At 45.7% G+C, this 27,600-nt stretch overlaps 1 protein-coding gene across 2 annotated transcripts; it reads right to left on the bottom strand.

Annotated features, from left to right (window-relative positions):
* Positions 1-1,934: 1,934 nt before the first annotated feature.
* LOC122612420 (BMP-binding endothelial regulator protein) lies at positions 1,935-27,600 on the bottom strand. 2 transcript variants are annotated; one of them, XM_043786025.1, is made up of 7 exons: positions 26,439-27,600; positions 14,136-14,445; positions 11,071-11,159; positions 6,061-6,154; positions 5,776-5,958; positions 4,803-5,015; positions 1,935-4,474 (listed from the first exon to the last, which is right to left on the bottom strand). In XM_043786025.1, the coding sequence occupies exons 2-7, from the start codon at positions 14,314-14,316 to the stop codon at positions 2,979-2,981; spliced, it is 2,256 nt and encodes a 751-aa protein (XP_043641960.1). In that variant the 5' UTR covers positions 14,317-14,445; positions 26,439-27,600; the 3' UTR covers positions 1,935-2,978. The 2 variants fall into 2 exon arrangements, with proteins under 2 accessions (XP_043641960.1, XP_043641961.1); XM_043786026.1 differs by having other exon boundaries at positions 26,449-27,600.

Raw genomic sequence — 27,600 nt, 5'->3', positions numbered from 1 at the left:
GCACACTTTGGAGTCGCATCCTTGGCTGCTGACTGCACGCAGAGAAAAACTCACTGAGCATCATTACTCAATTGTTCTTTCAATCATATCATATATGTATTTTTTTTAACTAAATAATATCTACTTAGAAAACTAGACATTTATTATATAGTTTTCTTAACTAGCAGATGGTTTTTTTCGCTTGTGTAACTAAGCTTCGAATGTCCTTGCTCGCAGTGGCTTATCGCCGGACATCGCATCGTCCCATCGCAACGAGTGCTGCCAGTGAAATTGATAAATTGTGGATTTTAAGTGGCTAACAGCCACAGTGGGGATGGGGTTTCAAATTATGACTTATGAACACGGGTCCGTCGTCTAATGCCGCCGCTTGGGGAATGCAGCAAACGCCACTCGTCCGACAGAAGAGCAGCATTTCACCGAATGCCAAATTTGGCTCACGCCATGGCGCCACACCATTATCGTGGCTGTGGAATGGCCGACGGCAGATCGGCGGATGCCCAGTGGAATAGGTGGCTATGTGGCAGCTGGTCCGATATGGACAGGTTAGCGCCCGATAAGGAGCGAGCACGTGTCGCCGGCGTCTCCAGAGGAGCGACACGCGGAAATGCTCAAAGGCGATCCGGGCAGGCAGATGTCACCGTGGTCCAAGATCGAGTTTAAGTGCACAGAGATTTCTGCAGAAATAGCTGCCCATTGGACGGACATCAATCAGGCAGCAGGCAGCAGCAGCAGGCACTTGCGATTGGAAGCGGCATCAACCTGATCAATCGACTTGTTTCGGGATTCAGTGCACGTGCCTGCTGCGTGGTAATATGCACTTGAAAAAATAGTCCCTCCACTTAAATGCAGTTTCTATAGGTCAAGTTTGAATATAGCACTTTTCAAATTGTTTTGATATAGCTTATAGATTCTTAACAACATGCTGCCTGGTTGCCTCTTAGAATCATTAACCAAAAAATCAAATAGTAGTAATATTTTTGTTGATGTGCAGACTGCTTTCCTCAATGAGCCGCAAGCCATGATCCATGGGGCCATGCCAGATTGTGTTTTCCGTCTAAATCGCCTGCGATCGGATGGCTTGAATTTACGAGCGCGCCCGCCTCGTTCTCAGAATTCTGCAGGCTGCCCAGTAAGTTCGCTTCGAATTACAGACAATCTTGCCCTGGGAATTGGACGCGGGACCCGGAATGGGAATTGCCAGTCCGACCCTAGACATCGCTGACAATTATTGCTAAGCAAACATGCATAAATTGGCATTGCCATTGCCATTGCCCCCACTGGCAGCAAATGGATAATGGCTAATGGCCATGCCCCGTAACACGACGCCAGCCAGACTGAGTTGTGCCCCTTTCGAATCCGAGTCCCAATCCCAATCAGACTCTGGAGTGGCCCTTGGCCGCTGGCACTCGCTCTGCACTCCACTTCCTTCCGTGGCCATGGCATCGCAATAAGAACCAGACTGCCACTCGGATTCCGATTCGGATTCGGCTTCGGACCCATCAGAGTGCTTGATGCCACCCCAGACGCAGTGTCGTCGCGGAGAGTTGGAGTTCGTGCCTCTGAAACTGATGCCACACACGAGCAAAGAACAATAAACACAACTTGGAGCCGGGGATCCTCTGCTCGGGAGGAGGAGTAGGATGAGGAAGCTGAGAATCAGCAGCTGAAGTTCCCACTGGCCATGGCTATTCGATTCCCACTTTCTGAGCTGGTCAACTGCGATGTCTCTTTAATGGTTTGGATTGGCTTTTCCAAACAGGACACAATAGTGCAACTCAGTTCTCATAGATTTTATTTAATCTTAAAAAGCTTGTTGGTTGCAGATCTTCCTTTATACCTACATATATCTTGCCACATACCGTGAAAAAACCCCCCCATTTTAAACAAGAGTTATAGTTTGTTTTCATATATTTTAATTTGATTTCATCCACTTGCATTTGTTGCGTTGGTTTTTGTTTTGTTTTGTTGTGTTTTTGTTTCTTTCTTCATCTTTTGGGTATTCAAATATATCGTAAACTTACAGTTCCAGCCATACAAGTAGTATATAAAGAGTTATTATAGTACTTTACATTAACATTAAACTTTAAACGTTAAACTTGATTAATTTGTAGATTTGAAAAATGGCAAAGAGCTGTCTCCCCTTTCCGCCTTTCCGGTTAGGTGCATAAATAGCTGGCGATAGTTGTATAAATATTAACACAGTTTGGATAAAAGTTGGTTAATTTTGCGATTTGAGATAAGCGGAATTTCGAGTTGGTTAAGTAGGTTTGAGTTCTAGGGATCTGCGGATCTGGGGCTCGTTCAAGTTTCAACTAAGCAAAAATACTGTTGTGCAGTTCTCATAGTAGTTGGGTAGGTCCTCATCCTCATCCTCGTCCTTTCTAGAGCTTATATATATTAAGCAAACATTATCAAGTACTTTCGCTAGGACTGCGTTAACTTCTAAGTACACTTAGCTAAGGCTTAGCTTAGGTTTAGTTTAAGTTATAGTTATAGTTATAGTTTAGTGTTTAGATCAGTTTAGTTTAGTTTAGCGCAGCGACGAAACACACATACAGCAGTACAAATACAAATACAAAACAGGCACACAAACAACAGGCTCTCCGGGTAAAACTCCATTACTAAAGCTAAAATAAATAAAACTTAGGCTACACAAAAATGGCGACAGGATGAGTTTCGATGCTATGTGTGTGTCTGAATATCATATATATATCCGGACTATCTATATCTGCCTACTCCAGAGGACGTTCAGCGTAATACTGTGGCCTGGCTGTCATGGGAGCGAATTCAACTAGGTTTTCCCCACCAACTAGGTCTCTGGCACTTTTGGGGGCCTCTAAAAGTATGCTATGGATGGCGGCCCCCAGCGCGAGAGTGTCTGTGTGGATGGGCGTGCTCATGAATGTGCGTGTGCGTGTGTGAGTGTGGGTGTGTGTGTAGTAACTAAATGGGTAACTAAAGTTAAACGGACAACTAGCTTAGTGGAGGGGCGGCGGCGTGCGATCCGGCGCACGCGGGTAGAGGAAACTGCTGGGCACGTGCTTCAGGATGAACTCCTTCTGCAGCTGATCCTTGTCCAGTCCGTTGTGGCCCTGCCTGTCCAGCTGGTTGTGGCCACCCGGCTTGTGCCGCCCCTTCTGGCCCTGTTTGCTCCGCTGCTGCTGCTCCTGCTGCAGCTGCAGCCTCAGCTGGTGGTTCTTCTGGCGCCGACCCTTCAACCGGCTGAAGCTGGGATCGCCGTAGAACTGGTTGCCCTTGAAGCTGGACAACGTGGCATTGCGACGCCAGCCGGCGGGGCAATTGGTGGCGCTCCTCCAGTCCGGCAGCTGGACGCCCAGTCGCCGGCACTCGTGGGCGTACGCCGCAAAGCTGTCGCAGTGGCAGTCGCCCGACGGACACTCACACACGTCCATGCGGCAGGCGGCCTTGTAGTTCTCCGGATTCAGCCGCTCGTGGCACTCGCCGAAGAGCGCGGGAACACTCAGTGGGTGGCAGTAGAAGTTCGACTTGCGCTTGTCGCAGGTGGGCGTGGCAGCGAGGAATTCGCGCTTGCGGGAACAGGACTTGGGGCCACCCACCTTCCAGGAATTGGCAAAGTGCCAGACCTCGTCGTCGCCATGACTTCGTCCATCCTTCCCCGTGAGATCGTCACGCGAACTGCCATTGAAGTTGCCACACAGGCCGCACAGTCTTTTCTTGAATTTCGCCGGCACCGAGACCTGCAGAAAGCCAGCTCCATTCCACTCCAGGGTCAGGCCCATTTCCGATCTCAGCATCACTGCGCCGCCGTCGGCCAAACGCTCAATCGTCACGTTCTGGCCACCAGCTGTGACATAGAAGGGCAACGTTACCCTGGTTCCGTTCACCTTGACCCGCATTCGCTGGCCGAGATTGACCTTTAAGTTTCGCAGATTTAGGGTCACCGTTTTGGCCCAGCTGGCACGCCGCGTGCCGCGTCCCTCGTTCGTCAGCCGGATGTGGAACGTTTTGCCCAGACAGTCGGACGCCAGTAGATACTTGCAGCTGCCCTGGAAACTGAAGAACTTGCCGTCGAAGGTGCGGAAGTGTGGATCCCCAAAGACGGTGCACGTGCCGGCCGTCTCCACGCACCGCTGGCAACATTCCCCCGGCGGCTGCTTCAGCTCCTCGTTCGCCCGGCACTTGACCGCCGGACAGCGCATCTGGGCACACCGGATGGTGCCACCGTTGCAGCGGCAGCTGCGGCACGGCCCCATGTCCCACGTCTCGTTGTTCTGGTACACGACCCCATCCAAGCTGCACTCGCTCCGCACCTCGGCCACGGCGCAGCGGGGACAGCAGCCATCCGGCTCCTGGAACTCGGCGGCGCACTCCAGGATGGGGCAGGTGGGTCGCTGGCACACGGAGGTGCCGTTCAGGCAGGTGCAGTTCGTACACCGGTCCGGCATAAACTGCGTCTTCTCCGGATAGACGCTTTTGTTGAACAGGCATTTACCTGTAAAAATAAATAAGAAGGTAAATATAATATAGTTTTATATTTTTCATATATTACGGTGTTTACTTCCTCGACTTAAGCAGAATTGGTAAAAAGTAAAAATACTTATTTTTGCTATTCCATATACCTGTGCATATATACATCTAGACTTTATAAATAACCTGCTAATATATCACACTTTTTAAAAATTATTTTTGGAATTTATGGCTTTGTTAATTGTATTTTTTAAGTGCCTCCGTTTTCCTTTGCATAAAATTCCCAAAGAACTTTGTATGCTTCAAATTATACACAGTAAGATAAATATTACACATTTCCTATGACAACTCACCTGGCACAGGTAGAAAGCTGTGGTTCTGCGGGCAGCGTGGACAGCACTCGTCCGGACGCTTGATCTGCTTGGACATGGGACACGGTAGCACCGGGCAGGTCTTCTTGGAGCAGGTCAGCTGGTTCCCGCGGCACTGGCACACCAGACAGCGGTCGTCGATGGAGGCGTCCACCTCCTGGCCCTCGGCCACCGTCTGTCCGTTGATCTTGCAACCTGAAAGCGACATGGCAATCCCATCAGATATAAGACACTAGACATTAGACACTAGACATTAGACAGTAGACATTAGACATCAGACATTAGCCATCAGACACTTATGATTTAGTTGGGTTTGATTTGCTTGGCCACGGGCCAAGAAATTTTCCACAAGGCGAAACGGGTTTCCAAGCGGCATCTACCGCATTTGCATAGGCAGCGTCATAGGAGGGCCCCCAGATTCGGAGTGTTGCTTTTGTTTTCTCAGCCGCGATCGCAATGCGAATATGCGGGGCGACATTGTCGCCTTAATAGACAATTTAAAGCCCATAAATAAGCGGAGCCAACAATAATAACAGCCACGTCGTGGAGAACAGATCAAAACAGATCAACGGATCGCAGCAGATGATTTGGAGATCCGGAGATCCGGAGATTTGATCGCGGCAGATGGGGCCCCATGAATAAATCATTTTGGTAATAGAGACATAAATATGCTGGCACTATCTGCGATGATCTACTTTGCGTTGGGCAATGCCCATAGGCCTATAGGTCTCTTCCCTCTAGTACATAATTAGGAATTTCGAAAGATTTTAACATATTTTATGCTGCATTGACCACATCGAACCGTTTGTCCATCTGGTCGGACTCTCTATTGTCTAGCGATTATGAGGCATTAGCGGGATCATTGGCTAATTTTAGTGACTGATGCTACTGGGGACGGGGGACTGGGATGGACTGGGACTGGTCTGGATCTAACCGAGTTGGCCACAAGACTCACCCTGGCAGGTGGGACAGCACTCGCCCGGTCGTGGTGGCTGCAACTGGTTGTTGTCGCACTGCGAGTAGCACTTCTGGATCGTCTCGGTGACCACGGTGGCCACGCACTTGTACGTCTTGCAGGGATCCTCCGGATCGGTCCACTCCGAACCGCTCTCATACGACATGCCGCGAAACGAGCAACCTGCGGAATGCAAACAATTCACATAAATAAATGCTCTACCAATACCTTGCATAGTTGCATTTTGTGACTGAAAGAGTGGATATATTAGCCACGATTACTTACCCTTGCACCTGCGGCAACAAGTTCCGTTCGACTTATCCAGAATGTAGCAGTCATTGACTGGGGGACAAGTATCTCGGCAATTCACGAATCCGTTCTGTAATGAAAGACATTGCATTAGTATTGAAACTGAGTCGTTTGATCCGTTCCACGGGGCGTATGAGCAATTTGCACAAATGCGCTCAGCCATGTGAAAGATGCAGCCGAGCTGATGATTGGCCAGTGCACATCTGTCTCCACCTTTGGCCCCCTAAAACACACCTCCACCTGATTTGCTGCCCAGCAATTGCTTTCGAAATTGCCAATTGCTCAATGAAGCTGTGAACTCTGACCTTCAGTGCAATTTGCTTTGGGCGTGGCGATTGGTTTGTTAGCTACAGAAGAATAGAAGGGATTTCCCTTCGGGTTTTATACTATGAATATGAATAGCATTGCTTTGAGCTCGCATTTGTTCTCCGAAAGTCAAGGTGGAAAATGAGCTGGGATTATGCAAAGTCGGCTAATTTATGCTGCAGTAATTCATCCTTAAGACCAAAAGACAACCCCCACTCCGCGCTCTCTTTGCAGCTCGTTAGTTGATCCCTCGGCTGATTGCCTGCCCACAGGTGAGCACATGGCAAGCAGCAGAGAAATCGGCTCAGATATACATATATTTATATGCGCGTATCTATGCATCTGGATTTTCTAGCCATTCGGCTGTGTTAACGACATGCTGACAGCTGCAGCGGGGCGCTTTGCAATTGATGTCGATCATAAGTCAAACTGTTGCAACTTGGCTGGCTTGTGCAATTGCTATTGCAATTGCCGTTGCTGTTGCTGTTGGTGTTGGTGTTGGTGTTGGTGTTGCCTTTAACTTTAACCCTTGAGTGGAGGCAGTGGTGCAGTGGAACAGCTGCTGGCTGTGACAGGTTAAAGCCAGATTCAGATTCAGATTGAGATTCAGATCTCCAGCCGGTGCCGTAATAATAGAGCTCGAGACGAAGCCGGAGCCGCCACTAATTGTAAATGTATCTATAAATCTAGATAGATGTCGACCAAAAACAGGCAAAATATTTCACTAATTTGTATGCAGTTGCTCCGAACAATGTTGGTGAGTTTCCGAGTCCCCGAGTCTCAGAGTCGTCGAGTATTCGTGTATCTGAGTATGTGTGTGTCTATAATTTAGTGCAAGCAAACCAGATTGGATCTCAATTTGGATGGGGCCGCAACGTGCAAAATTTGCAATTGTTATGAAAATGAAAATCTCGAGAGTCTCGGTCTCAGTCTCAGTCTCAGTCGCGGTCCCTGGCTGCGAGATGTTTATCATCGTATTAGTTTTAATGGCAGTTGTTAGTTGGAATTTTAATGGCACTTAGTGCGGCATTGTCGTAACTCCCCCCGCGCCTTTCCCCCATTCCCAATTTCCACACGAAAAACTAAATTATCTGAAGTAAAGGTCGAGCTGATTCTTGAATTAACTAGTATTGATGATTTCCCTGCCTTCACTGACCTATTAAAAATGTATTTTCATTATTGTAGCACGTCTTGGTAATAAATAAATGCTTTCTGATGTTATGTAAAAATCCAACAGAATCAAGCTTCTGCGACAATTGTTCTCAGTGCATTTCTTGAAATGCAGTAAGCTGACAGATTGAGTATCACTGTAATCGCACGTCGTTTCTCACGGATCAAAGTTCACGTGCTCTCAAAATCCGGATAGAGTTGCGACCTGGTCGCGGCCAACTCGCATCCAGCTGTTTATGCTTTGGAATTCTTTCTTTCTAATCGGGAACCGGTATAGAAATATGCCCAGCCAACATGAAAGTTGAGGCATTTTTCTGCGAAAGATTGCCAAAGCCAAAGGCGCCACGATGGCAACCCGAGCTGCTAAGTAGCAGTGGATGATGGAGAGTGGGCATGGATGCTGTTGTTGCTGCTCTTGTTGTTGTTTCCAATCTTGCCCAGCGGCAGTCTACGGCAGCAACAACAACAAGCTCTGGCTCTGTGTGTCCGAGTGTGCGAGTGTGCGAGTGTGTTTGCCACAGTGGCAGAACCACATTTGCAAACGGCCTCTAACGACCTTGCGTTTGACAAAACATGATCGGTTTTAACACCGTCTCTGTCTTCGTCTTCGTCTCTGTCCCCATCTCCATCTCCATCGCCATCTCCATCTCCTTCACCATCAGCATCAGCATCCGAGCCTCTCTTTCTGTTGGCCATCTCGGAGTTTAGTTGGCCAGGTTGTTGGAGTCAAGTCTGCTCTAGTCGCTCTAGACGCGAAGTGAATATGGTAATGGCAGTCTTGTGGTTTTATGGTCATGTGTATTTTGTCACTTGTGGGCTACGGCTCAAATTGGCATCGGAATTGGACTTGGAATCGGAATCGGAATTGAAATTCGCTTTGGGCTTTAGAACGGTCTGCCCAAAGAATTCGCAAGGAAAGGAAAGGAGTTGGCAGACCTGTATGAAAATATTTGGCCAAATCTGGTTTGCCCGTGCTCTAGAATTCCATATTGGTAAAAGTGAATTTATTTAGTCAAAGTTATGCACACTAAAACAGCTCTAATGATTCCAATTTGCTGATTTGCCCCTGGCGATCGTAAATCCCTTATTAATATTAATACAGAAGTAAAGTAAAAATGCTAATCCCAGTTCCACTATAATATTGTACATTTTGCATTAACATTAATTCCCGGCGTCTAGTTAATATTTATCAATCACTGACTGTGTCCTCTAATCACATGTTTACCCATTTCCAGAGTACAAAAAAATTTCATTTGCAAATCCACATAAAAGTCCTGCTCAATCGTGGATGAAGCCATCCTCCCCCCCCTAAAAATCGTTTAAATCATAAGCCATTAAGTGCGAATTCGGCGGGTTCAGCATAATATTCGCATAAAGCGAAAATTTGTGGTCCTTTCCAGGGGATGGAGTGCCATTTTCGCAGAGTGTCCCTGACGATTTCCAAGTCTTTTCTATGCATGAACGTATATATTCATATATGTACATATATGAATATATATTCATATATATTTAGACAATAAACGCGCGTCGTAAAGTTTCGGCTTAAATGGCTGGTTGCTTATTCCCAGACAGACTTACATTACGGGAGCCCAGTAAGCGAGCATTATTTATCGGCTTTATGCGTTCAAGCCCCGATTACAGCTTAACGCCTTGCACGCTCCATTGGCGAGCGTTTCGATTTGGGGGCCTTAAGAGCGCCGCTAAGAGAAATCGCCTCGAACACGGGTCGAATTCGATTTCATGAACTTTTAATGAGTCCGCGCGACGAATCCCCAGCGCGTGCGACAGAGATGCAGCGGAAAGAGACGGACATACACCGCTGGCGCCTTCCCCAGTAAGGTGGCGCCAGTATCGTATCTTTTTTTTTTGCGGCTTTTGCTTTTTTTTTTGCGCTCCCCCCGCTGATTTTGCTGCTGCTTTTTAATTTCGGTTACGCCCACTTGACGACGACGACAGCCGCAGCAGCAGCAGCAACAATGGAAATAATAATAACATCGCAGCGCAGCTCAGCCGCAGGCGAAAAAAGATTCAGCGCCGATCGATCGATCGATCGGTTGGATCGCTTGGATCGCTTGAATCGCTGGGATCGCTTCGCTCTTGGATCGCTGCGAATGATCGGACGGCGCCAGCCTGAACGCTTGCCGCTCAAATTGGAGCAGCGGCGTTTAGCAGCGCTTAGCGCTAAATTAGCAGCAGGTTCACGACACCACTACAGTGACAGAAATTCTGTGCAATTTGGGTAAACTAATATATTAAGCTCGAGTTCAACAAGTCTAAGTTCAGTTAACTAAGAAGTACTTAGAATAAGCTCATGATCAAACTCCATTAAATTCACATTGATCCCGCAACTTGTTACTATTTTTCGCTGAGTGTTGGCAACCCTGCCGCCAACCCCTTCCACCCCCACCGCCACCTCCACCTGTGCCCCTTGCGACCACTCTCTTTTCATCGATCAGACGGATGAGCACGCGCTTGCTTAATGACGACACGAAGCCGCTTGCCGTTTGAGCCGCGACAGAAAGGGAAAGAGATGGCGGCATGCTGGGCGAAAGAGAGGGGGCTGTTGCTGGCGAGCTGGCGACGAAAAATCACGGCGGCGGCGCCAAGTGTTTGTCAAACGATCGAGTGCCGAGATCGAATACCCTTGCCAATGCCGATGCCGATGCCGCGATGCCCGTGGTGCCCGTGCCCATGATGCCTGTAGTACCCGTGATACCCGTGATACCCGTCCCAAACGGCGGATGACGGCGCGAAACCCGTTTGACGACCTTGGATCATAAAAAATTCACCAGAGGGAAAGAGAGGTAGCTAGAGAGAGAGAGAGACGCAGGCTGGCGAGAGGAAGTGGCGAAGCCAAACAAATGCAAACATACTCAAACATTCCGACAGATTCCGGCAATATCTTCAGCTGCTTCACACTTCTTCTCCTGCTACACAGAGCACTTTGCACGCCATAGATTTGCATTTGAATAATACAGTATTTCCACCATTTCTGTTATGAAAATAATGAAGCTTAAAGAACAGTTTAGCTTGAAGAAGTGTACAATTTGTTGGAATTCCTTCGCCTCGTGGCTCATAGTAACATACATAGTGGAGTGCGGTCTGGCAATCTGCTTGAGATATTCAAAGCATTTTTGGAATTTTTCATTTTGGCAGGCCGCTAAGGATGTAGCTGCAATGCAATCACCAGAGTCTGAATGTCCTGCTGGCTGGACACTGGCGTCGTCCCATGCTGAGAGGGAGATAGATAGAGGCGGGGCAGGGAGGGAAGAGAGGGTAGAAGGGGCATATACACGAGATTTATTTTAGCAAGCGTGTTTATGCTATTTCATTTCGTTTCATTTCGCTTTAAGTGACTTTTATCGAGGCCAAAAAGCAGCTCCACTCGCCAACTTGGCAAGGATCTGTGGAGCCTTCAAGTAGCAAACCAAGGGGGCAAGCAAAGTCGACGGGGTGTGCGTCGGTATAAATGCGAAATTAAAGTGGCAAGCACTTCTCGAGTCGACTCACCTGGCACTCGCACTTGAAGCAGGTGAAAATCTGCGGCTGGTTCTTCAGTTGGACTTCCTCTCCCTCATTCGAGCAGGATTGCCGCACGCCTGCAAAAGAGAATTGGAGCTCGGATTAGTGATTAGTGATAATGTGCCTATCTGAATTGGGCTGCAGTAGGTAGTGAGTAGTGAGTAGCGCCCTCTGGGACCCCGACCTCGACCCCACCCACGGCATTTCCTGCCTCCTGCCACTGGCGTTGACTCTTGATGCAATAATACCAAAACAAACACAAACAAGACGATTCATTGCATGTACAAGCGCCGGAAATTGCCCACCGACCGAGATCTTATCCGACCACGTGACCCAAAATGGACTCGCCCACCCTCCCCACCTCGTCCACTGGCGCATCTCAATCTGATCTCGCTCTGCAGGTCAATGAGATTAGGCCTCTGGATTTATGTACATATGTGCGAGCGTGTTTACTGTACACTGTAAGAAATTTTATCAAGGATCTGTGCCCTCAGAGGCAGCAAACAACTTCCTCTATTAACTTGTATGAAAAACAAAGTAGATATATTTTTGGTTCCACTTCTTGGTGATTGTTAGTCAAATAGATATAATCTTTCCAATTAAAATGTTCTTTTAACTTCAATTTGTATATTACACCATTATTATATTTGTAAACTAATAAAAAAAATAGTCTAAGTATAAACTGATCAGTATTTTCCGCAGTGTAAGTACCCTTCTGCCGCAATCTGTTGTAGTTGCCACTTTGTTTGGTTTTTACCTTCTCCCTTTTGGTGGCGCTTAGGTCCAAAGTAGCCAAGCGTTGCATGTTAAACATGTTGCCCCAACAACACTGGCAACCACAACAACAGCAATCATAACAATGGGGCAAGAAAAGGTGAACGGAAACGTCGAGGAAGAGCGAGACGGAAGGGCAGGTAACTTATTGCGGGAGTGAGGGAGTGGGGGAGACACGATCGCAGCAGGCTGAGCCCGCTCTTCCTCTTCTTCTTATGCATCTTCTTCCTAAAATGCGAGGACCACCTGCAATGTGCTGATAAACACACACAGACGCACACTTCCTCCCTCTCGCTCTCGAGGGCAATAAATGAAGACGCCGGCGCTACACAGCGAACAAATGTGTGCTATAACTTTCAATTGTATAATTTTATACATCTGATTACATGAATTTTAAAAAATTATAAAATGTTTATGAAATTTAATGTTTTAACAAGTGACATCTGTTAAAGATTTAGAACTTTAAAAAGAACCAAACTCTATTTAATATTTAGATATTTAAAAAGAACAAACTGTTTTAAATTCTTGGGATTGGAAATATTTGTTGAATTATTAAACATTTGAAAATAATATACTTGACCCGAATGATGTTCTTTGTGCACCCGAGCTACCTTTTGGTTCTCCACTTCTCCATTTTCCTGGGTCTTTCGATCTCTGTGGGCGGCTTTGGGACTTTGTTTTATTCTGGGTTATTATCGAGGTTCCTCCTACTTGATCACCGCCCCTCTTGATTCCCCTCCTCCCGCAGAAACAATCTGTGTAATTTGGTCGCTTGTTTGTTTTTGGTTCGCTTTGTTCTCTGACTCTGGACCTCGGATGATTGTTGTATTTGGTCCACCCTTTCCTGTTATTTGATTGTGTCCTGCTGATTTCCCCCTGCCCCCGTCCCGCAGCACTACCACATCTTTTTCCCCATTTTCAAAATCAATTGGAAATTTCCTCTGATGAAATAAAAAACAAATATCATGTTCGCCGGCGGGAGACTTTCTACATTCCTTTCTCTTTTTCGACTAGAACAGTTAATGAACTTGGTTCAAGTAACCCGATATCGGCATTGCAATATATCTAATTTATTCGATTTTTATTTACATTTAACACACTCGAAAACCCATAAAAAAGCCCACTCAATTTGTGTTTTTTAGAGGAGCCCCAGTCGAAAACAGCGTAAATAAATTCGTGCCAGTGTTGGCGACACAGACGGCGCTTGAATATATGCTCAGTCAGTAGCTAATGCCGCTGACCACCCCCTCGATCAGAGGTCCCCCCCCGCCCTCCATTAACAGACGCTCGTCGATTAATCACAGTCGCCGATTAAGCGCCAGCGAATTGAAGGTGAGGGGCAGCAAGGGGTTAAGAGAGAGAGTGGTAGGGGTTAAGAGGAGCGCCAGACAGGGCCACGTGTTCGAAGTGAATTAAAAAGTGTCCATATGAGTTAACAATCTATATAAATAATACTGCATTTCGAACTATTAAACTAACCCGAACTAGTTTGAAAAAGGAACTTTTGTAAGATCTTCAATCTGAAAGCAGCAAACACTTTTAGTTAACTTAAGTTACATGCTAAGGTAACCGTATTTCATTTCATTAAAAGTATGAGTTTTGAAATTTAGACATGTATGTTTAGTCTTTGGCTTATTTGTGTTAGATTTGCAATTAATGGAAGCCACGGCCAGTGAAAGGCTGAAACAAGGCTGACTCAGCTGAAAATCGTAAAATAGTTCCGTAGAAAAACGCTCGGAATAACTCTATAACCGATCATATTGCTTGGCAGTTAAAGCTGTTATAAGCTCGTAAAAATCAGCTAAAATCCATGATTCATAGTCATAAGCTGCAGTAGGTCCGGCAAGCCGCTTAGATGTACACACATCTGGGGGCATTTTTGAATATATGTAGTTCTCAAGCGGACTGGAATGTGGATCTTCATCAAGGTTAGATGAAAGTTTTACGATCGGATTGGGATCAAAATTTATGGCCAACAAGGGTGATAACACAATTATCTGATTAGAAATGGTCTTCAAATCATCGTTGAAATAATTTTAACGAGGTAATTAAGTCTGCTAGATTGCTAAAATAGTCAAGGATTTGATTTTGTTGAAACTTATAACTGACAGACACGTTTTTAATCCCAGAAATGTCTCAGTAATATGCAAACAGCCCAAAGAATTAATGAAACTAGGGAATAACCATGTAAGTTTAATAGCAATTACAACCATTCCGAGCCTAGTAAAACCCTAATGGATAATACAAATATAGATCTTCAAGTGTAAGATGTCACTCACCTGATAGACTATCTCCCGCCCCGGCGTCGACAGGTCGTCCTTGCAGCAGGGCCATCAGGACTACGATGAGGATCAGCAGCTGGGTGCGTAGGCGAAATCCTGGGAAGCGCCGTCTTGGCGCCGATGATTTTCGTGGCTGCTGCGCAGGAAATTTCCACTGGCCACTTGATTGGCAACACATTTTCACAATCGATCGATGTTCGCGGAAATCTCTATTAGTTTTTCCTCTGCACACTTCCCGTTAAACACACTTCTCTTCGAATTATTATTTTGTTGTTGTTGTTGTGGCTGCGGCTCGCGTGAATTATGACTGGAAAGAAATTGTGTTTGGGTGGAGAAAGATCACGATCAAGCCGGTTAGTTTAAAAATAACAGCGCAGCGGGCGAAAATAGAATTGTTTGGATATTCTGCAGGTGTCTTGTACCAATTTGTACCTACAACTTTGTTGTTCAAATTAAATTTAGAACCGATTTGTATTTGTCAGCGAGTCAGTGTGGGTGTGGGTGTGAAAGTGTGTGTCTCTGTGGATGTGTGTGTTTCTGTGTCTGTGTCCGTGCAACAACTGGTGTTTTTTCAATTTTTGGAGAGTGCAAAACACTTGCCGCCCAGGGTGAAAGATTTCGGCCAGTACAGCAGTATAGTAAATCATCCCGTTTTGGGTTTTACGACTCCTGCCCGGAACCCAAGATGCAGCCATATAACAGATATATGTACATATGTATGTATGTACATAGATAGAGATAGCGGCGCCGTTCGAATTCTGCGAATCATCAGAGCAGCCCTCGCCACGCCTCTTTTTGGGAGGTGTTAAACAACCTGGACATTATTAGTTTTGCGCTTTATGGGTGCGTATATCCGTGTATCTACACGTACGTACGTACGTATCTTTGTATCTATGTATCCCAAGGTGTGCGTGTGGTGGTGGCTCAGGTAACAACAGATACGAGCCTTATGTGAGGTGGCTCTTTGTTCGAATCTGGCGGATCATAAAAATGTTAATGATCTTTGACGGGCTGGCGCCAGCCAGGGAATATTGTAATGCTTGTTTGAGTTATAATTAATTTCGATGGCGCATAATATTTTATTATTTGTCTTGAACCAGCACCAGCACAGCACCGCGATTTTCGCCAACGACTTGTTGCTGTTGCTCTTCAGCCTCTCTGTTAGTTATTTGTTGTTATTTGTTTTCTGTTTGATGTTTTATTGATTTGTGGCCGCTTCAAAGTGGCGCCAACCAAACGCCGAACGCACCAAATGCGGATACCAATCTCTGTGAATCACTAAGCGCTAATCCCAATCCCCGGCTTAATCCCAATCGGAGATCGGGTGACACACCCAGCGGCGATCGGGAGCGCTTGCAAAGGGAGTTTGGATTGGCCGGCCCAAATCGGTGCTTGACCCAACAAATGTCAGCGGCAGTCGAACAAGTGTTTATGGGCTGGCATGCTTATGGACCTGTGGATACCCTGCTCTATGGGACAAGGTTAATGTAACACATAGCATGTCTGCTATGTAACCCATTTGGTAGAAATGTTTAAATATGAAACATACGTTTTATTCACGTGATTGCAATGGAACCTACTTCGAGTTCTGGCTTAAGCCCGAGGTAGCCCCATTCATTGATACTTGTCACACTCGACGAACTGATAAGGCCTAAGCTCACACTCTACTATACATACATATGTATGTAGGTTCGTATTAAGACCCCTGAATAATATGTTAATTTCTGCACTTGATAACGCGGCACACACAGGCGAGGATTGGCGAGTGCAGCGGTTGACTACGTGACGATCGCTCGAAGTGGTGTGCTTGCGTCCGCTCCCTGCGATTAGGTGCAATTTGTCAGGCGTCAGTTGACAAGGACAATGCAAATCAAAACTACTCGAATATATACTGTAATTGTCATTACAGCACTACTCATTATTTCATGTGGCTGCTTCTAGGAAATGGTTCTCTTTGTGCGCGCACAAGAATTAGATGACTTTGACAAAGTGGAGGTCTCGAAATTAATCGCCATTGAGAATTTCTGCGCCTGCGAAAGAAGCAAGTCGCAGTTTTCAGTTTTCTCGCCGATTATGTAACTGCGAGCTTCAATGTCGCCGTGGTTTCCCCATCGCTTCGCACTGAAGAGCACTCTTCATCTGCCAATCCAAATACGATTTTGGTCAAGGGCCCGCGAGCTCGAGAGTTGATTTCAATTGGATTGCCGCCTGGGTTCTCGGCTTATCGTGTGTGGGTTCATTGTTCATATGTTTTAATGCCCATGGCGATGCTGATCGTGCCACATGTGTGCAGTGTACGCAATTTCAAAATCGCCAAATCAGTTGGTCTTTCAGGCTCGGGGTTAATGTGCGATTGAGTGAATGAGTTGGGGAATCTGAGCAGTCGCATGCCGCGACTGGAACGGGGGCCCAAAGTTGATCCCAAAATAGCCGATCGATGGATCCAGCAGCAATAGTGGGAATTAGCAGGGCACTTAATTTGAGGTCCACTTCCTAAGATCTATGTAATGTGTGTAATTGTGGCCCAGTCGGGCGGCATTACATGACTCAGACTTAGACGACTGCGATTACAGCGACGGCGACGGCGACTACGATGTCGTGCCAATTAAAGTGCCCGCCAGCCAAGGGCCAGTGATTATGGGCTGGCGTTGGGGTTTCTAATGGTTCCCGACATGGCGTCAACCCAACCGACAAGGCCAGGGCAATTAACCGGGGCTCCGGGTTGCACTTGAGCTGCAGAAAATTGGTTAGGCTGCTGTTCTGTTCTACTTCGTTCTGTTCTGGGCCCTAAGTTCTGGCTTTTCGACTCCCCAAAAGGGTTACGCATGGCACGCAGACGGCGTCTAGACGGAGCCTCTAATGATCGGTGGCATAGGTACATATATGTATGTATAGTATGTACTCCTCGCAGAAAGTCCATCCTCCATCCTTCGTCGCCGGCCTTATCACACTCTCGCCATCGCGAATTCCACTTAAAAGCCCTGCTCGGCTGGCCGACCTGCCGGCCTGCCTCCTGCCAATTACCTGCGGAGTGGACCATGTCGCTGGCTTAATTCAATTAACAGCGGAATGCCAGCGACTTACAACCTACAGCCACATGGCCATTAAGCCCCCAGATCAGTCGTAATCCCCTGCAAGCGGCGCCAAAAAAAAAAAAAAGCCCGCGAGTCAAAGACTTTGGCAAATCATGCAAATTCCACGGGGCCAACTACAAGACACGACTCCAGCCTCGATTCGGATAGCCAGCTCCCCGCTGATTCCGATCGCCGCCTGGCAACTAATTTCAATGTATTTGCATATTGAAGTCTGTTTGCCACAACAATGAGATGGCTAAAAACGCACATTTGTCAAATGCCAGGCCCTTCGGGCAAGACGCAGCTTTATTTGGTACAATTCCATCTGACAGAAACTGAAACCAAACCGAAAACCCAAACCCAATCCCAATCCCAACCCCAAACCCGAAACCCAAAGCGATTACAGCTGCAGCCCAGCAGATGAAGACAAGGCCAGGCCCATGACGTTGACGATTGCCGATTGCCCAAGACAATGGGCCAACAACAAGACAAGAGTTAACCAATTTCGAATGCCAGGGAGCCTGGGAGGGGAAACGTACAAGAAACGAATGCACCGAACGACATAATAAAGTCACAAGCCAGACAAACGTATAAAAGCTAACAAAGCTATTAGCCATCATCATCATCATCATCGGCTTCATCGAAGGGGCCCAGCCCAACTGCGGAGTTGCGGAGTGCCAGGACCACAGTGAAGACCGACCTCAAACTGGTCCTGTCCCCCATCCTCCAATCTCCGTCCTCCGTCGATTTCCTCACTCACAATGGAGTAATGCGATTTTAATAGCGTTCGAATCATTGCCAAGCGAATGAAACAGAACAAAACTGAGTCGAGCCGTGCCCAAATGTGCCGGAAGAAGTGCTCCATAAAAGTCACACGTCATATGGTTCAATTAAGTACTATTTCATTCGAGGGCTTCTAATGAACTCGACCCTCTGTGCTACGAAAGGTACTAAAGTCTAACTGAAATTGAATTACATTTCTTTATGTGTAAATATACATATTTCCAATCAATTAAACTTCAAACCGATTAATAGTTTAATCAAAGTTGTCATTGAGCTTATTTAAAGGGATTATTAGTTGCTCTATAAAGTATTATTTGTACAAATGCTATGGAAAAATATATTTTCATAAGCCAAGTAACTGAAAACTTTGATCAAGACAAGTTTTCGTTAACTAGCAGTTTAATTAAATGTTCATTAAATATTCATTACCCCAAAGTTACATGAAAAAGTTTATATCTTAATAATGTCTAAAGTTTAATGCTCCTTAAAGTATAATAAATCAAGTGCATATGGCGCAAGTAAAAATAGATATTTGGTAAAGTTAAATGAATATTAATTGCTTGATTAAAACAAGTTTTAATTAATAGTAGTTTAAATTGAGTTGAAACTGAGTTTTTGCAGTGGGAATATAAAAGCTTAAGTTTCAATTGCCCAAACTGGAACTGTTTGAAGTCCAATAAAAAAATTTATATTCATAATTTGAAATCTACAAAATCTCTATTTATGGCTTTGTGAACATATCTCGATCATCTGTTTATTGCCTAGCCAATCAGCACTAGCCATTTAAATCGGCGCCGTTTTTGGGTCCGCCACCAGATTACTCCAATCGGATCAGATGATAGTTCCCTAGCCGATTAGTCACCCCAGAATCTTGGCCATTTGATTCCTGGCCATATAAGCCGCTGCGAAGTCTCTGCACGGAGTTGTCGTGGCCATGAATCATGGATCATATAAAGCGATTTTTATTATTCTTAACTGCTCATTGGTTTCGGTTCGGCTTGCAAATTATTAATAAACTCGGGGCAAATATGGTTGGGGGAATTGATGGGCGAGGGGCATGGGCGTTAGAGTGCGGCGGGTGCGGGTGCTGGCCTCTTGAAATTTGAGTATTATTAGCGAATTTACCGCAAAATCTATAAATAGCCGAACAGTACGATTAATTGATGCACAGACACAGTTTGGCACTGCGTGTGTGAGTATCTATGCTTTTGGAACCAATCCAAAGTCGAACTTACATATGTATGTATGTGGAGAGCTGAAAAAAAAATGCGATCAAAACAACAACGTCAACCGAAATTCCATACAATTTTTTATTGTGCAATTATTTAGGCGAAAGTTAATCAAAACACTACGTATACAAAATATTCGTCGTTGCCTTCTTTTTGTTTTGTACGAAAGAAAACCGGATTTATTGGCCGAATATGAGGCTGTATAGCTGTAAACAATTTTTTAGAAACAACCAGCCAACGGACCAAACAAAAAACAGAAGAAACAAAAACAACAAGCAACAAATTTGGGCAGACGATTTACGGGAATTCCAGCGAGTGACGTGCGGAACCCGATTTTATGATATTTTGGTTGTTGTTGTTGTGAATTGGTAGCCGCTTCTGGCACATTTGTTTAACGACAATCTCCGCCGAATCGCCAGAAAAAATATACAAATTCTCGGCAACTGTTATCAAACATAACGATTCCCCCATATGAACCGGATAAACAGAAATCTCACTTTTATTTAGTCTCAGTTGTACATGTTATATTCACGACTTGATGGACTGTTCTTAATTTTGAAATTTGGCTTGGCATTTTATGTTACCTCAAAGAGTTATGTATAATCTTATAAACTTTTTTGATGTTTTATTTTGATAATTAATCTAAATTGCATTGGGTATTATATCCAATCGAAGACAAATTATATTACCCCAAATACCAATTATACCTATTTATAAAAAATATGTTTGTGAAGGGTATTCCACCGTCGGCTAACGAGCTGCACTATATTGCTTACAAGTTTCGCTTGATACAAGCAATCAAAATGGTTTTCACAGGCAAATTTATTGATTAGCACGCAAATGCGAATTGTTTGAATATTTTCAGCTCTGCTTTGTGGCCAAGGCAAGGTGATGGCCAGGGGGGTGTTGGCCGAGAGGGGAGTTGAATGGGACAGGTGCCGGGGTTAACACTTGGGCGCCACAGCCAGTTCTGTTCTGCTCAGTTCTGTGGCGATCCGTGCCGCTGTTCCGTTTTGCTCGACTCCAAATGAGTCTCCTGACGACACTTCGCTCTGTCGCTCCGTTCTGCTGCTGCTGCTTGAAATTTGATATGGCCATAAAAAATATTACCTCTATATGCGGACTGTGATGCGATCGGATCGGCCGTGCATATGGCATATGGTATATGGCATATGGCATATGGCACACTACATTCCGCAGTCGTGATTCAGTTCGCAATTCGCCGCTGGAGTCTAGACTTCCGTTTCTTCCTCTTCTTCGTTTGGCAGTTCGTTTCTAGAGTCTTTCGTTCTGAGTTCGTTGCCAGAGTCTTTCGTTCTGTTCGTCCGTGTTTCGTGTTTGAAGATCGGTTATCGGTTAATGTGTCTGTTAATTCACGTTGATGTGCCCATATATCTTGGCTCTACGATTTCAGTGTTCGTCTGTGACATGCAACCAACGGGGAAAAGGGGTGCCGTGTGACAACTCGCAGCCCAGTGCAGTTGCACTTGATCAGCTTCGAGCGCTTTGATTGTCTGCTTGTTTATTTGTCGATTAGTTCGGTGTCGTGACGTTGAACCTGCCACAAAGACGGGCAGCAGTCGCTTCGGAGGTGTTAATTCAATTACGGCAACAATGCGAGTACAAATCTTAGCTGTTCCAAATTCTAGTGACAAGTCTCTAGAATCGGAGCTAATAAACAGATCGATCTTTGACAGCGACGGCGAAGGACTATTTGCCTTTCGCGGTGTTTACAAAATAATTAAGTTAAGTTAATAGTTGTTCCGTGACCTGGAGCTTGAGTTTCCCTCGGTTTTCATAGAAATATTCGTCTCCTATCTCACACGCATTCAGTTTGTTTTTTGTTTTCATTATTATTGACGTTCAGCAGTTAAGGCCTGCTAAACTCATATAAATTAGTCTGTTTATGATTGGAGTGCCGGAGCAGAAACATGAAATTAACATATGATTATCACAAATTTTTGCTTCCATTTTTATGGGCAACGCAGTGTTTTATTTTCCTCAGATTTTTTTTTTACAAGTTTTCGTGGACTTTGCATAGGAAATACATAAATGCACATTAATACATTTACATACAAATGAGCAGCAGAGCAGCGAGCAGCGAGAAACTAAAAGCTTGGGGATTCTCTGTGCCATCTGCATAATTTGTGTGAAATTGCGACTACAAATTGCTCATCTAAAACCCTCGTCGCACTCGGACAAAAGATGGATACTGCCGCCCAGACATCGGCTTGCGGCTGGCGATTTGCGGGATTTATGGACGGTGGAGCCAAGCGCCACACGAGCGCTGTTATCAAGGTGCTTTACTACTCCCATTACCAGCGCCCCCCTCGTCGCGAACTCATATGGATATAGATATAGATATGTATGTACATAGCTTCATGCTGCTACGAGCCCGCATATGCGATTATGGCACCGACAATTGAAATTGTTTGTTCTCGGGGCGAGTTGCTGATTCCGCTGCCAAAACGCGGCCGACATTGTCGAATCGGACTGCCTGCCAGGCCAATAGGAATGAATGTTAGTAAATAAATAAATATTGTAAACAAATGTTCGTTTTTTGCTGGCTTGGCATATGTACAGCTGGCTGTTGCTGTGTTTGCTGTTGCAACAAATAAGCTTGTCAAGTTAAATGGCACGCACCAAATGCTGTCAGCGAGGTTGCACACACACACACAAGCACACACAGACAGCGCTACGGACACCAACACACATGCATGGCGCCATTTTGTCTGGCTGCACTGAGTAAATTGTTGCAATTGCTGACTGTAAATAACCCGAGCACAATGTGGCACAACACGGCGTATTAGTAATCTAGTTTATTTCAGCATGAGGCGGTGCAGCAGGAAGGGATGTTGAATGGAGGGCATGGCAGTGGAACAAAGTCTGAAAACTTTGATTTCCCCTCCACACAAGTTTAAGTTTAGAACTGCAAGCTCTATTTATAAGTACAATAACTTTGTGCCAACTTGGTGCAAGGATTGTGTATCTTAGGGGTTTACAAAATCAATAAACTTGCAAATAACATGAAAGCGAGCTGTTTATCTTTACGATATATATCTTATAATAACAAATTATGAGAGGCTAGACTTGAATTTTTGTATAGATACATATATATATCACTATTTACCCCAAACTTACCCCAAGTTTTCCAAAGAGTGCCCCCCTCCAAAGAGTGTTTTATTACCCCTCGAAACACTCCACTAATCGCCAAAGTACACGCCGTTTAGTCTGGCACAACCAGAATGGGCAGATACGGCTGGAGGAATACGGGGCAATTGTCTATTTTTAATATCTTATCGGAGGAATTTTTATTAGCCGTGTATTGTTCTGCAAATATTAATTAGTTTCTGTGATTGTACAACAAAAAGGGAAATTGCTCTGTGGCTCTTTGAGTGTGTGCAAGTGTTTGCGTTGCGTGTCATGGCGAAATTATCATTTTTTTTTGCTGTTGTGTGACGCAGAGAGAGGGACCCCATCCACAGTACCCTTGCCTGGATTCCCACAGAATCGTTATTGGGGGCTGGTGAAATTGCAATCGACAGACTCTGCGATGACGCATGCTTTTTCCCAGCAGCTTACGTGAGTATGAGTGTATTAGTCTGTGTGTGTGTGTGTGTGTCTGAGTGTGTGTGGGGTGCGTGCGTGTGGGCCTAGACATATGGCGACAAAGAGGCTGACGTCATAAAGCTATCCATCTAATGGGGAAATGGAAATGAAAATGGAAAACAGAGGCTGGCAGACGGAGAAACTACCCCCGAATGCGTGTCAAGACTTTGGACTTTGACCCACGAGTGCCTTTCACTGCCCACCAGAAGTGGTGGGCTGCCACCACTACAGCAGTGGTGGGCACTTGGGCACTTGGCCTGGCCCACTTTGCACAGCTGCAACATCTTGGTGCGGCAGACACAGCAGCAAGCGGCAAGCAGCCAGCTATCCGTGCGGCAGCAACATGTCCCACAGCCCCACATCCCACGCAGGCAATTAAGAACGCGACTTGGCTATTGGGTTACACTTAAACTTCACATCACTTCGCTGCGCTCCACTCCGCTCCGCCCGTTCGGTTTTCGTTTTGTAGTCAGCATTTAAAATTATTTATTAGAAGCAACAGTCGGACAGGCGGTGTCACAAGCGGGGGACGTTTTGGGGGGCATTTGGCGCTAGGGGGGGCGTATCAAATGTTTTGCTTTTTGCTTCTCAGTCTTCTTGTTTTCTTGTTCGCTCTTTGGTCTTCTGTTTTCGGTTTTGGGTTTTGCCAAAACGAAACGAGCCAAGCCGGCTTGTTTAAAAAAAGGGGGTTTCTGAATCGGGTGCTTTGAAGCAGGGGGTGGGGGGGCCGAGTGGGCAAACATTGGGTGGCGAGGGGTGTCTCCTATATCGTCTGGCGCTTGGCGACAGCAATTTACCTTTAAGCGAATGCAAAAGTATGCGGAGAGCCGAAGAACAAGCGGCGGAAAAAGTAGTCGCAGCCACACAATTACCCCACTAGAAGAATTCTCCGGAGAACGGGAATCGGGAATCGGTAATCGGGAATGGAGAATGGGGGGAATGGGGGCTCTATAGCTGGACCATCTCTATAAATAAGTTAAAAGTCGCTGGCCGAGCCAGCTGAACCATAAATCATAAGCAGACGCGCGAGTGTCGAGTTATTATGCGATCATATTTTAATTGCTGGATTATTATTATGCAGGCAGTGTTGCAGACCGCATTCCCCCTCCCGCATTCACCACCCCCTCGACAGCATAATCAAGTCCAGCAAACAAACAAACAAACAAAAACACCTGCCAAGCCACCAGTTGCTGCACTTGCTGCTCGCCACTCCAGTTGAGCGTGCGGATTGCAGATCGCTCGGCTCGAGAGTCCGGTGTGCGGAGCAGAACTGAATCCCCCCAAAGATTGCAGACCGCAGATCGCGGATCGCAGACCGCCTGGCTCTGCTGTGCCTGGACAGGTGCGTGAACGTGGCCAGCGGGAACGGGAGCGGGAGCGGAACAGAGTCGCAACCCAAATCGTATCCTATTGTACCCATGCAATACCGCACAGGGAATACCCTGGAAAGCACGCTCTTGCAGGATGGGGACTTGTAGGTCCTTAAAGTTCAAAGGAATTATTACTTAGGGTCCAAACTAACAAGATTAAAAGAAAATTATTTAAAGTGGCGTTTCCCTCGGCTTTCCGCACCCCAAAGTATATTTCCAAACATTTTTAGCTACATACTACAGAATTTATATACAATCTAGTTCAGCATCTTCCGTTTTTTCAACCTGTAGAAATGAACTCATTTTAAAGGACCTTCTAACTCTCGACAAAAGCTTCTTTCTGCCCAACTTCATTCAAGAGTCGCCTGACTTGTGAGCATTGCCCATCCCCAGAGCTAAGCAAACAACATCATCCACTTCAATTACCCTTGATCCAAGGGTATAAACACATAGTTTTTTTGAAACCAAATTCACATGCAGCTCGTAGTTGTAGTTGCAGTTGTTATTGTTGATGTTGATGTTGATGTTGGTCGGTGGACAGAAGGGGCAAACGAGTTGGCCCCGCCGCCTGTGTATGTGAGTTGTCAGTTGGCAAAACTGGTATGGTTGCATTTTTATTATAAAGCCAACAGAAACAACAACAAAAAGCGACACCTAGGCAGTACGGGAAAGTCCGTCCGTTTGTCTCTGCCACTGCAAGTGGGGATCGGAGGATCGGGGATTGGTTTGGGTACCTGAAGGATGGGTGGACTGGGGAAGCGGGATGGGAATAGGAATGGGAATGAGAATGGGAATGGGGACTGTCATCCATGGGCTGGTGTGTCGCCAGGTTAGCCCAGTGCTCGAACTGCTAGTCGGACGTCTGTTCTATGGACGTTTCATGGACATGCCGGCGCACATTCGTATTAACCCATGTAGCTTTGGCTTATTCCCTGCCCCGCCCCCAACGTATCCCAATCCCAATTCCAGTGCCCCCTGCAAAGAGCAGTTATTACCAGTGTTATTTACACAGAGATAAATGAAGAATGTAGCGAAAGAATACGTTGAAAAGTAATGAGATATTAACTATCAAAGAAACATTATTTTATGTACGATGTAAGAGAAAGGCGAAATAAAAGATAGTAGTTTCAAAACTAAAAAGGAATTTAAACAGAAATAGCTTCTTACTTAAATAAGGGTTTTGTAGAGACGAATCCTTTCGTATATTTCTTTCCGTGCATACTTTATGGTATCCTATGTTTGCGTTTCGACTTGTATCTTCGCCTTGTGTCTTCATTGCCCCAGGAGTCGTAATTTGTTTTGGTGTCCTCCTGGCAGACTGTCCTCCTAATGAGCCAGTTTATTGTATTCCCTATTTATTTCCCGTCCACCCTAGGATAGCACTTTTTATGGCTCGGTGCGGGTAATACAGGAAATTGCCAGCGATTAGCTTAGTGACAATTCTCGCTGCAATTGGAGTTTCAGTTGCAGTGGCAGTGGCAGTTGCAGCTGCTGCTGCTGCAGTGATTTATCAGCCGCGCCTGACACTTGGCCAGCTTATATAGCTATATATCACCTGGCGATATTTGACACATCGTTACTAATTGGTTAAACAATATGTATCACCCCTGCCTGACTCATGCCCGGCAACAGATAAGGTGTTTTGTGCTCATGCACCCGATCTGAGGCACTACTTTGTTTAATCGCTCACTTAGTTGGTGGCTGTTAAGCAGCTTAAAGTCGGTACACATGCGGAGTGTTCACTTAGAACGCCTCAATGGATTTCGAATTGGATTTATTAAGCTCGAATGGCTGGCGGGCAATTAAGTCCAACTGTGATTTCCGCCAACCAAAATGCTATGCAAATGTTCTCAATTAATTGCTGGCCAGACACTCAAACATATGTTTGATCGGCTTTTGATTCCGATTTTACAACGCCTAATGCTCGGCGGTAATCAATTCGAATGGAATCAAGAGAGAGAGCTGAGAGCGAGTGCCAAATGTGATAATAGAATCCAAACAATTAAACAATTTTCGCAAAATGTTGAAACAACAAAGGCAGATAGCACACACGTTCGCAGATACACACAGATAAGTGAAATGTTTATATGTTTCGCATTATAATAAAACAAAATCGCACTTGGCATTATAGCAACAAAGAATCGGGGAATCTCGGAATCAGGGAAACAGGGAATCAGGGAATCGGGGAGAGGCAAAGATTAATTACAAAGGAACAAGTAAAGACGCAAAGTTTACCCGTAATTACACTTCCAGATTTCCAGATGAGGTGCTTCTGCTGCTGCTGCTGTTGCTGTTGCTGTTGTTGCTGGTGGCAAGAAATCGGCGGAATCGAAAATTAATTATGCTTGACATGTTGCCAGCGATCATCAGTTCGCTTCTTGTTGTTGTCGTCTAGTTGCTGCTGTTGTTGCTGTTGTTGGTGTTGTTGCTGCCACTCGAACCGATATGAATCGCATTTTCAATTGCCTGGGCTTGGGTCTATTTTTTATTTGTATTATTTTATACGTATTACTGCGCGAAAAAGAGAGGCCACACCGCGGATGGAAAGAGACGAAGCACTTAGAACTCACTGTGGCGCATAATTTATTTGAGCCGGCGCGCGCCTTTCATTTCAATTCGCATTCGCATTTTCATTTCCATTTCGATTTCGATTTACATTTGCATTTCAATTTCAATTTGATTGCGAGTACTTCGATTCGCTTGCCACAGATTACGCATACGCCACGTTGTGCGCGCTGTCCATCGACGCCGTCAAAGGTTCAATTTCGCGCGGTGCCGCAATTGCAATTTGCATTCAATTCAATGCAATTCAATGAAATTGCGCGCCAATTCGCCGGACCCGCTGGAAAACGCTGCCAGCCAGTGGAAAACGACGCATTAGCGTACGCAGAAAATCAGAAAATCACACAAGTCAGAATATCAGAAAATCAAGCTAAGCCCCGCATTAAGCTTCAGTCGCGTTGATAACAAGCTTAAAATTCGTTTATGTTGTTTTGTATTTCAATTGCGTTCGGACTACGTTTTCTATTGTAATTACGCTCCACAAAACGATCGTCGTCGTCGTCGTGTGTGAATCGGCGAACGTGAAAATCGCGCGCGAGTTTTCCCCCTTTTCGCCAGAGGGATTTTCCTGGCCAGCCAAAAACACAATTACGAGCCACTCTCGAGCGCTAGTGAAAAACCGCACCGCTCGCGTGCGCAGCTAAAGTTGAACTGAGCACTGAAAACGGAAAAAACGCTGAGAAAACTGAGCAGCCGCTCGTCGTCGCCTTCGTCTGCCTTCGGGTTGGCCTTCGTGTCGCCGAGCCGAAGGCGAAGCAGCGCAGCGGCAGAGGATTGGGGCCTCGTTGGGGCTTCGCGTTTTTGGGGGCTCGCACTTTGCTGCGATTTTTCAGCG

This window comes from Drosophila teissieri, chromosome 2R, assembly GCF_016746235.2.
Source record: "Drosophila teissieri strain GT53w chromosome 2R, Prin_Dtei_1.1, whole genome shotgun sequence".
Lineage (NCBI taxonomy): Eukaryota > Metazoa > Arthropoda > Insecta > Diptera > Drosophilidae > Drosophila > Drosophila teissieri.
The sequence above is the reverse complement of the archived record's forward strand: the minus strand, read 5'-3'. Positions and strand labels throughout refer to the sequence as shown.

Excerpts from the sequence above, each read along its gene's own strand:
- LOC122612420 (XM_043786025.1), bottom strand. The coding sequence starts at position 14,316 with ATGTGTTGCCAATCAAGTGGCCAGTGGAAATTTCCTGCGCAGCAGCCA. Across the intron at positions 11,160-14,135 it reads GGCGGGAGATAGTCTATCAG|GCGTGCGGCAATCCTGCTCG; the intron begins GTGAGTGACATC and ends TCTCTTTTGCAG. Across the intron at positions 6,155-11,070 it reads GCTTCAAGTGCGAGTGCCAG|AACGGATTCGTGAATTGCCG; the intron begins GTGAGTCGACTC and ends CTTTCATTACAG.